General features: G+C 41.1%; 1 protein-coding gene across 2 annotated transcripts; it reads left to right on the top strand.

Moving 5' to 3' along the window:
• The first annotated feature begins 1842 nt into the window (after positions 1–1842).
• nrbp1 (nuclear receptor binding protein 1) lies at positions 1843–10628 on the top strand. Of its 2 annotated transcripts, none has more exons than XM_010771589.1 (17): positions 1843–2328; positions 2597–2846; positions 3175–3297; positions 4804–4905; positions 5002–5091; positions 5220–5260; positions 5433–5527; positions 5707–5790; positions 6296–6354; positions 7636–7734; positions 7828–7960; positions 8263–8353; positions 8553–8603; positions 9770–9905; positions 10163–10216; positions 10331–10394; positions 10507–10628. In XM_010771589.1, exons 2-17 carry the CDS (start codon positions 2628–2630, stop codon positions 10626–10628), a joined length of 1563 nt encoding a protein of 520 aa, XP_010769891.1. In that variant the 5' UTR covers positions 1843–2328; positions 2597–2627. The 2 variants fall into 2 exon arrangements, with proteins under 2 accessions (XP_010769891.1, XP_010769890.1); XM_010771588.1 differs by having other exon boundaries at positions 1843–2350.
• The last annotated feature ends 43 nt before the right edge of the window (positions 10629–10671 follow it).

The following is a 10671-nucleotide window of genomic DNA, read 5'->3' as shown; positions in this document are numbered from 1 at the left end:
CACCAGCACCCACAGTCTCTGTTGTGCGTCTGCTGATGGCTGCACCTATATATAGGCCTCTTCAGAGGAGGGGAGGAGGCTCCTTAAGAGGGACCCTAATACATTTTCAATGTGCTGATAAAGGTGGCTTTCCAAAAATCTATACATCAAACTGAAAATATGACTGGTTGTTACCTGAGACATGTAGTAGAATTAACACTACTATGTGTATGAAGGGAAGATTGTTTACACTAGTAGGAAAGAAGACATGTTATGGTAGGCCTACTCTTAAATTGCAAAACTCAAAATTGCTGTGCATTAAAAAACGATGTTGCCTTGTGTCTCGGTATGTAGGCCTATCTAGATTTGTGTACTGAAATACCAATTTGCTATAATGATATAATTATTGTGCTTTTAATTAGCAACACATGTGATATTTGAACAGTTTACTTGATTTTATTTTAACGCAAAAGACAAGCACTGTATCATAATTACTCCAAACATGATGCATTTCGAGTAATATTGACACCTAGTGGCAAAACAAACGCCTTGACTGTTCCTTTTCAATGGTGTTTTATAACAGACCTGTCCCACCAGTCGTCATATTTCAGGATTCAGTTGGCCTGACTGTCTGTCAATCCAGACTCATATCAAATAAGAAGAGGGGGGCTGTAGAGAGGAGGGTTGCCAGGTTTGAAAGAAACCAGCTTTATGGTTCAAGATGTTTATTTTCACCCTGGCTATTCAGTTCACAGGGGTTGCTTTACATTTATACAAAAAAATGTTCGCTGTCATGAATGGACTTCCATATAACCTTATTACAAAGTTATATTGAATGACATTTCCTCGAGCTGTATGCAATGCGTTTTTTTATTCTGAGTTCCACAAAAAGTTAATAATTTTCTTGATGAAGGAATCTTTCTTCTAATTGAATTTTTTTTAATTGTAGGCCAGTTTATATGCCAAGAAACAATAACCTACACCCATTGACACGCATAAATTACACATCAATATGGCAAGCAGATTTAGCTTTTATTAATTTCTGGAGGATATAAAAAAATCATTTCTTACTAGAATGCAAATTCTTGTTATCAAAAATTGAATTTAACTAGTTAGAATGCAAATTCTTGATATCAGAAATTCATTTGTAACTAGTTAATGTGTATTCTTGATATCAGAAATGCGATTTTAACTAGTGAGATTTGCATCGTTTTTCTCATTCATTTCAATGGGAGTTGGAATTTGAACTAGTTTCCGATATCAGTAATTCAATCGTTACTAGTTACAATTACATTTGAACTAGTAACAATACCAATTTCTGATATCAAGAATTCAATTTCAACTAGTCAAATTCCAATTTTTTATATCAGAAATGCAATTTCAACTAGTTCCAAATCCTTTTTTGATATCAGGAATTCAATTATAACTAGTTATAATTGTTATGATATCAACCATTGAATTACTGATATCAGAAATTGGCATTTGAACTAGTTCAAATTCCAACTCCCATTGAAATGAATGAGAAAAACGATGCAAATCTCACTAGTTAAAATCGCATTTCAGATATCAAGAATACACATTACAACCAGTTACAATTGAATTTCTGATATCAAGAATTTGCATTCTTACTAGTTCAAATTCTATTTTTGATATCAGAAATAAACATTATTACTAGTAAGAATAGATTTATTGATATCCTCCAGAAATGAATAAAAGCTAAATCGGCTTACCATACATCAAGCCTAGTAACAAAGTATTGCATGCTGTTGCTATGATTATTAATATTATTATAAATAAATTGAACACCTCAGAAGGAGGATGGGACTATCCCTATCTGGCAACCTCACTGGTAGTGCAGTTTGCATCTGGAAGTTGTCGCCATCATATTTGGCTTACTGCTAAGCTAACCTTAAGTCAGTCAGTCGTGATTGTCCGAGGATATAGAGTTAACGATAGATTGAACCTCCCTTTGTTTCCCCTGTCGGGTGTATGTTAACTGTAGTCATGTTATTAATCAGTGGACGTGTCTAGGTTAGGCGCTGTGGTAAAATTGTGTAGTTTTAATGACATTAGCGGTGGCTAATTTTGAGAGCGCACATTAGCCGGAGTCTTGAGGAGCAGTCAAGGGCTGCTAAAGCTAGCTAGCTGGCGACCAATTGACACATCGAGAGATATTAATATAAGTGAATAAAGCGCCGGCAGTGAACGTTGTTACATGTTGTCAGTGTACAGTTAGTTAAACAAGGAGCTAGCATCATCGCAAAGCTAGCTCTGCTAACAAAGCTAACAAAACAACAAGCTGGGATTGGTCTGCGCCGGAGGAAGTCTGCTAAACTGGAGCTGGCATCGGTATATTTCCCGTCTTTAAAACGTATGTGCTTCTTCTACTTATAATTGTGATGGAATTAATAATGTCATTTACTGTAGAGTGCTAATTAAGCTTATGTTGCAAAGGTTGTTGCTCTGCTGCAGCTACACCCACCAAGTGAACACCATTGCCCTCAAGCTAGCTTTGCACTGCGATGTATTTGCCACTTTGTGTTTTTTTTACTTCATCAGCTGTCAGTGTGTGTATTAAATATGATGTTGTGTTTGGGTGTATCTTGTTGTGTTACAGCTGGCTGTTGGGCCTGACAACAACCAAGAAGATGTCAGAGGGAGATAACAAGCAGGCCTCCGACTCTGCAGCCCAGGAAGTGAAGACCGAGTCAGCTGCTCCCGCAGGTCAGACCGTGTCTCCCCCGGTGTCCATGGTCTCCCATCCTCCAGCCACTGCTGCCACCGAGGATGAGGAAGAGGAGAGTGAGGATGAGTCGGAGATTTTAGAGGAAAGCCCCTGTGGACGCTGGCAGAAACGCAGAGAAGAGGTATGGGACGAATCTGAAGAGGGCTCATGTTTACCTTTACTAAATATTCAAAGGCTTTATTTTCATGCACAGTAGCCACAGTGTTGATATAGCAATGACAATCTTAAGTCCCATGCTCCTCCAACAATGCAACATGAATATAAGACATAAAACACATTTTAAAAACAAACATCGGTGGTCATTGAGTGCATTTTGTGTGAAAGCAATGAAAACGGCTTCACACTTTAGACTTCTGTTTTTGCTGACTGTAAGCGTAGCTTGAACCTACATGTTGGCTATCAAAATAAAACCTGTGAGCCTGATGCATTATTTTGTTTTCCTCTTTTAGGTGAATCAGCGTAACGTCCCTGGGATCGACAATGCTTACTTGGCCATGGACACTGAGGAAGGAGTGGAGGTGGTGTGGAATGAGGTCATGTTCTCAGAAAGGAAGATTTTCAAGCTACAGGAGGTGGGTGCAGCGCTGTGAGGACGTATTCAGTCGTGTCTGAAGCAGTTATGTCCACAATGTTATGTCAACTAGAGGACAGGGGAGTCCAGTGTTTTGATAAGGTTAGGATGATTGTGCTTTCTTTGTGTGAGGTTACATTTCCCACTGTGAACTCAAAACAATATCGCGGCTTACTGATTTTCATTTCCCCCCGTATGGCTTAAGATTCTTTGGCAAGTGGTCAGACTTGTTGCTGCCAGCACCATAGCAACATACACACACTGTAAGCTGAGTAGAGGCAGAAACATTTTTCTTCTTTGCGTAAACTCTTTGACATCTATTCATTTGTTTTGGTGGTTTTGCAATACTCTGAAGTGGTTTCTGTTAACCCACCCTTATCTTGGTTGAGTTCAGTCGGACAACTCACGTGTTTCTTAATATGTTTATTCTAAGCTGCACATAGTTTGAGTTTAGCATCTAGGCTCGGGCCCAGCGTTTCCGCCAGGGGGCCGTCTTTCCGTCATTTGACGCCCTTATTCAGCTCGGGACGCCCTGAAGGCGAGTCGAGGGCGTTCAAAAATATTAATAATTCGAGAGAAGATCGAGAGTTTTTATCGCTTGAAATAACGAATAGGGACAAGGACATCCCTCTGGTGGAGGGGCAAATGAGTCTGGTGGGATTCTTCTCGGAGTATTGAAGATCGTTTCCCCGACATCGGCGGTGCCTGCTACAGGACAACACGGAACGTGCACGATTTGGATAAGAACATTGAGTGATGATTAGATAACTACCCCCCGAGCCTACAGGTGGAATGTGGGGTGGTGGTGGGGGGGCAGGCGAGCAGCAGCAGCAACATCAACATAGCAATAGCAAGTGAACACTGCAGTGCAGCAGCAGCATAGCAAGGCAGAGGCAGGAAGACCTGGCAGCTTAAATAGAGCGCCATGTTTAGGAGAATGTGTTTGATTGGTTGTAAGAGGGACGAGGTGCGTCACGTGTTAATGTATGATTGGTGCTCGAGTTGACTGCCTGAACTAGCTCGCAGGCTTCGCCCCATTAATGCCATCCGATCTAGTCTGTTGTTCCTTTTTGATTAAAAACACAGAGGTTGTTGCAAGACTGTTTTCATCATGCGGCTTTTGTGTTTCATTATGCTTATGACTGGAAGAGAATGGTGCCCTCAGTCTAGTTTAGCTTTTAATAAACCCTTTAATAGAAATGAAACAGCTGATGGACTTCTCTGAAGTAAAGAGCAAGACCCAGAGCTGCTTTTAATGGACGCTCGTTCACAGCTGTCAACATTTATTTGACCTTGACCCTTACAAGACAGTCTGTTTGACCTTTAGTCCAACCTGCTGCTAGAGAGAAGGCAAGGACATTATAACTATTCTATTTGAAGACATGATGAGCTCATGTGGCATCTTTGGAAACATTACATTTGACAAGATAGATGTTAAATGTTACTGTGGAAATGTGACATGTATAAACTCCAATTCTAATGACATATTTTCTGCTTTTGTTTTTAGGAAAAAGTCAAAGCAGTTTTTGACAATTTGATCCAGCTGGAGCATCTGAACATTGTGAAGTTTCACAAGTACTGGGCGGACGTCAAAGAGAACAGAGCGAGGGTGGGTTATCATCTGAAATGAGTTTTATTAAATCATATGAAATGAGTGTTATGGCTTTAACGTTGATCTGCTTTCATTCCTTTGACTTGCCTGCAGGTCATTTTCATCACTGAGTACATGTCCTCTGGAAGTCTCAAGCAGTTTTTGAAAAAGACGAAGAAAAACCACAAGACCATGAATGAAAAGGTTTGAAAGCTTCTCTGTGACTCCCCCATACATTTGTAAATGACGTTACTGGGAAACGCTGCGGACAAGTCAGTCTTACACATTTTTCATTCTCTTAAATGTTCTCTGATCTATTTCCTGTCTGTCAGGCCTGGAAGCGCTGGTGCACACAGATACTGTCTGCCCTTAGGTAAGAAGAACAGAAACGTTATTTTCTCTGAGCTACGTAGTTCCAAAGAATACATTGTAATACGGGGCATTGGCTGTTGTCCAAATGCCCATATATGGTTTTTACCTTGGCGATGTTCTTTCTTGTGGTAGCAGTTGTTTTGTTGACTTAACGCTCGTTGGCTCGTCTCCAGCTACCTGCACTCCTGTGAACCTCCCATCATCCACGGCAACCTGACCTGTGACACCATCTTCATCCAGCACAACGGCCTCATCAAGATCGGCTCAGGTAGAGATCGTTTCCATCTCTAAGATCAGCACAGTGTAAAGCCAGGGTTACGTCCCTCTTGGCAATTCTTGTTTTTTTACTACAGATGCCCTCACTACTACTACTACTATTATTATTATTAGTACTACTAGGTTTTGTATTAGCTGTCTTGTTATTAAGGTTTTTCTCCACCGTTTCAGTTGCTCCAGACACCATCAACAACCACGTGAAAACGTGTCGGGAAGAGCAGAAGAGCCTCCACTTCTTTGCTCCGGAGTATGGAGGTAAGACGTTTCTCATGAAGGATCCTGTCTGTTCAGAGTGTCTGGTTACACCGTGGTTTGCAGCCAGGCGTGGGAAATGTGTTGCACATCTTTCCCATCTCTGTGCTTAAGCAGTACAGACAATTCATAACATCAACAGGTGATTAGTAATGAATATACAATACAGTGCAAAAACCAACATGTGTGCCAACGACAATTTTTAAATAAAGGTAAACGCATGAAATAACAATTCATAAAATGGGCAGCTTTCATATTTTCACATATTTGTTCAGTCATTCATTTTCTTCTTAGTGTACGACAACCTGTAACTTCATTTTTAGCTCATGTGGCACATTCACCTTTCTCCTCACAAAGATATGGCCGTTTCTGAGGATCCGTGAAATGGTTAAACTAAAAAAAAAAAATTATTAAAATGATATTTATTATTTTAAGAAACTCTTCTTCAAAATGGTCTTTTTAAAGATATCAGAGAGTGATTTTGATCAGTTTGGTTTTCTGCTTCCAGCTGTTGCCAATGTCACCACAGCCGTGGATATCTATTCCTTTGGGATGTGCGCCTTAGAGGTGAGAAGAAACCAGTGGCTCATTCTTTGTTTATGGAAAATGTATTTGATTGCTCTGATGTCGTATGTAACAATTTATTCTTAACAAAAATGTCACCCCAGCTTTCAACAGTTTGCCTTTTACTGTAGTTACGGAAATAGAAATCAGGATTAGGGCTGCAACAAACAACTCATTTGATAATCGATGAATCTATCGATTAATGAAACCATTAATCGACTATTCGGACTATTACTGTATGCCTTGCACAATTTCTCAAACGCTCTTATTTAGCCATCGACTTTTAGATTTAGCTTGAGGTTGTTTTAGGCATGTGGAAACTAACAATGAAAACAATAAAGATGAATACTTGATTCAAAAATACATATATTATTAAATTAACGAAACACATTTTGAACAAAATTAACATTGCTTTTTATTAATTAAATAAATAATATTTTCACATCAAAAGAAATAGCTGAAACTTTAACAAAATAAATAACTCTGTTACCTCTAATCATTAACCCATGTTTGTATCATTGAGTTAACTCTGTGTGTTGCTGCTAGCATACATAACACCTGGCGTGGAAACGTTATTCGTGGACGGGGCTACAGAGCTACTAGAAAGACAGTCAGTGCATTCCTCCGTCTGGATGTGGAGCACTTTTGCTAAATGTTTAGACAAATAGCTCGTGTTACCGCCCTTACATGCTAAACTCTTATTGCACTATTGGCAACGAGCATTGTCCACATCGAGACGTTTAACCACACCTTGGAGCGCTTAGTTATCTCCGCCATCCCCGCCGCGTGTGTGTTGCTGCATGTAGCAGCCGCGTGTGTGTTGCTGCATGTAGCAGCCGCGTGTGTGTTGCTGCATGTAGCAGCCGCGTGTGTGTTGCTGCATGTAGCAGCCGCGTATGTAAACTGAGAGATCTCTCGTCTGGATTGGAAAGATCGAAAATACATCATAGACGCATTTTCTTTTGTCTTTTTGCATGTTAGAAACGAGTTGGCGACACTAAAATTGCGATATAATGTTTATGTAGCAATAATACATATATTTTTAAAATGTCTCCAGTACCGATAAAAAGACCGATAACGTTGGAACTTAACGGCGCGTAAAACACACGTGATGACGTCACCAACGAATCGACGACTGAATTAGTTGGAAATGCTGTTTTGAACCCTTCAGACTTTTAAAAGACACTCTCAGGTCTGCAGGGATGACCATTGGCTGCTGTTGACTTGTTTTTATTTATGAATCACTTCCAATCACCACCCTTCTCTGTCCGGTCACTCCTTCAGATGGCTGTGTTGGAAATCCAGAGTAACGGAGATTCGTCTTATGTGTCCCAAGAAGCCATAAACAATGCCATTCAGATGCTAGAGGACCCTTTGCAGCGGGTGAGTGAGAGATACACAAGTATTAAGAGCCTGTATAGCTGTCTGGATTGTAAATCTATAACTTAAAGATATATTCCCCCGCTGATTTCCCAGGAATTTATCCAGAAGTGTCTGGAGGTGGACCCCAGCAAGCGGCCCACCGCTAAGGAGCTGCTGTTTCACCAGGCCCTGTTCGAGGTGCCATTACTGAAGCTGCTGGCTGCTCACTGCATCGTCAGCCACCAACGTGAGTCACACACACACGCACGCACCAAACACACACACACACGCACAACATGTGTCATCTGATTGATTACTGGCAATTCATATCTTTAATATACAGCTATTGGCATTTTGTTCAAACCAAATACAGAGTTCACAAATAAGAATTGAAGATGATCTGTTTGAAGGTCATTCGTTTTCCAAACAATGGTGACTTGATATTTGTTTTCTTTTACTTTGTTAGGACTTAAACCCTGCACAGAAAACCACCGTAATAAAAATACCTGAATGCTTCTTCTGATCGCTCTCTTCTCTGTTTGCCTGCAGATATGATTCCAGAAAATGCTTTAGAAGAGATGACAAAGAACATGGACCCCAACCTGGTGATTGTTGAAGTCAAAGATGGAGTTCAGATGAAGTGAGTCTGAGTGGAACCACATAGTGCGGACGTACAGAGATAAACTTATGAAAACTTTGGGAGAGAAGGAAGTCTTTAGAAGGGTTCCTGTGTTGTTGCTGTCTTCATATTATCACACTGAAATCAATAGATTGTTCATATTTACACGTGTATATTTGTTGTCTTGATTTGCTGAGTAACATTGTGTCTTCTGCTTCAGGCTCTCTCAGTTCCCCGCTCTTGAGCTGGACAAGTTCCTGGAGGATGTGAGGTAGGAACAAAGCTTTTCTGCAGAGTCAGGGCCTTTAAGGCACTAATGGCCTCGCTTCTTTTTACTGGCACAGACTCCTTTTTGTTATATGATTCTCCTTGAACACTAAGCTCATCTTTTAGGCCGCTGAAACACCGATCCTACTTTTAACCATTTTAGCCTAAAAAACATTATGGAACACTGTCTTTAGAAATCATCTTTGCTGATCTAACAGCATTTCAATCGGGAGAGACGGTTTTGATGAAAGAATACATATTTATTGCCAGGAATACACAAATGAATGTAATGGAGTTTTGGCGATTAGGCCCCGTTGTGCAGGAGTATCATTCGGGAGGGGAGAACCGATCCGATGAAACCCCCCTGGACACTGGTGGTTGTGAATGGATAGTTGGTTCGGTCTGAAGGGGAGGGGCTTAGCTTGACCCTGGTGGTGGTGAATGGATAGTTGGGTTCGGTCTGAAGGGGAGGGGCTTAGCTTGACCCTGGTGGTGGTGAATGGATAGCTGGGTTCGGTCTGAAGGGGAGGGGCTTAGCTTGACCCTGGTGGTGGTGAATGGATAGTTGGGGTCGGTCTGAAGGGGAGGGGCTTAGCTTGACCCTGGATTCAGAGGGACAGGAGGTGAAAAGAGGTGGAGGAGGGTTGCGTTGAGACACCTGAAATGACAGCTGTCAGAGGGGAGAGCAGATTTAAAAGGTTTAGCGGAGCGCTATGATAGGCTTGTGGGAATAGAGCGAAGTGATTGGTTAAGCTGGAGAATGACGCCCCCGATCACTTATTGAGAGGAGAGAGAGTAACATAGAAATAGTAAATGAATGAGAAAAGAAGGTCTTCCTGGTTGAACTTGCGCTGAGCTTCATATCAAAACCTAAAGTTATTAGCTTTCTGTTTTCAATCTTTTAAAATTCTTCTCCAATTTGTAGATAATGTGTCCCTTCCTCTTTGTGTTAATAGTGTATTGCTATCTGTAAAGGTCATTGTGCTCAATTCTCTGCATGAAAGGTGATAAATAAAGTTGATTTGTTCTGCTGAACAGAAATAGGACCTTCTTGTAGTTGGATGATTATCCATGGTCAGAAAAACGTTAACTTATATCCTGCAGCTGGACAGCATGAACTCGTTTTCAGTCGTCCTGAGGTTGTCTCTCTTATTTTCCTCGATGCAAAAGGAATGGGATCTATCCTCTGACGGCGTTTGGGGTACCGAGTCCTCATCAGCCTCAGCAGGAGACGGTGAAGTCACCCATCGTTCCCCCCTCTGTGAAAACCCCGACCCCTGAACCCGCTGAGCTGGAGACCAGGAAGGTCAGATCTGTCATATCATATTTACAAATCCTAACTGTGACCTAAAGGGAAAGAACTAGTACATTACTTTTATTTGATGTAAGCAATGTGTCAGATTTCTGCTCGAATCATATTGCTGATTATTAGAGAAATAACAAAAAAGCTTCTCATAGTGTGAATCGTTTTTTGATTTGCATTTCATTCTTAATTTCCATGTATACTTTTTCATAATAATTTCATAGTCTGCACTTCCTGTATTAAACTGTTCTCCTTCACAGGTCCTCCAGATGCAGTGCAATATTGAGCCTGTTGACGAGGGCAACAAGCACCATGTGAGTTTCAATTCTGATAAATGATAACTGTCTCTGCTTCTTAGTATTTTGTCGTATATGAAAGTGTTTCATGTTTTGATGTCTTCTGTAATGATTCTTTGATTCTCTTTGCAGCTGACCTTGCTGTTGAAACTGGAGGATAAACTGAACAGGCACCTGAGCTGTGATTTGTTACCAAGTGAGTTTCTTTGTTTATTGCTTCGTTCATTAGGGCCGAGTTCTGTCATGTGATAGTTGACGGTACTGGCATCATGCAGTCGTTACAAAAATCATTCTGCCTATCTGTTCAGATGAGAACGTGAACGACCTGTCGGGGGAGCTGGTTCAGCTCGGATTCATCAGCGAGGTGAGAGGTCTCCATGACGACCCTCAGACTGAACACTTCTGCTATAATAACCCCAGCAGCCTCTGACATGTTTCTCCTCCCCTGCCCGGCTGTTTCTCGTCTTGTGATT

This window comes from Notothenia coriiceps, unplaced genomic scaffold (assembly GCF_000735185.1).
Source record: "Notothenia coriiceps isolate Sejong01 unplaced genomic scaffold, NC01 NC01_scaffold00010093, whole genome shotgun sequence".
Taxonomy (NCBI): domain Eukaryota; kingdom Metazoa; phylum Chordata; class Actinopteri; order Perciformes; family Nototheniidae; genus Notothenia; species Notothenia coriiceps.
Note: the sequence above shows the minus strand (reverse complement) of the source record. Positions and strands in the feature narration are given on the sequence as shown.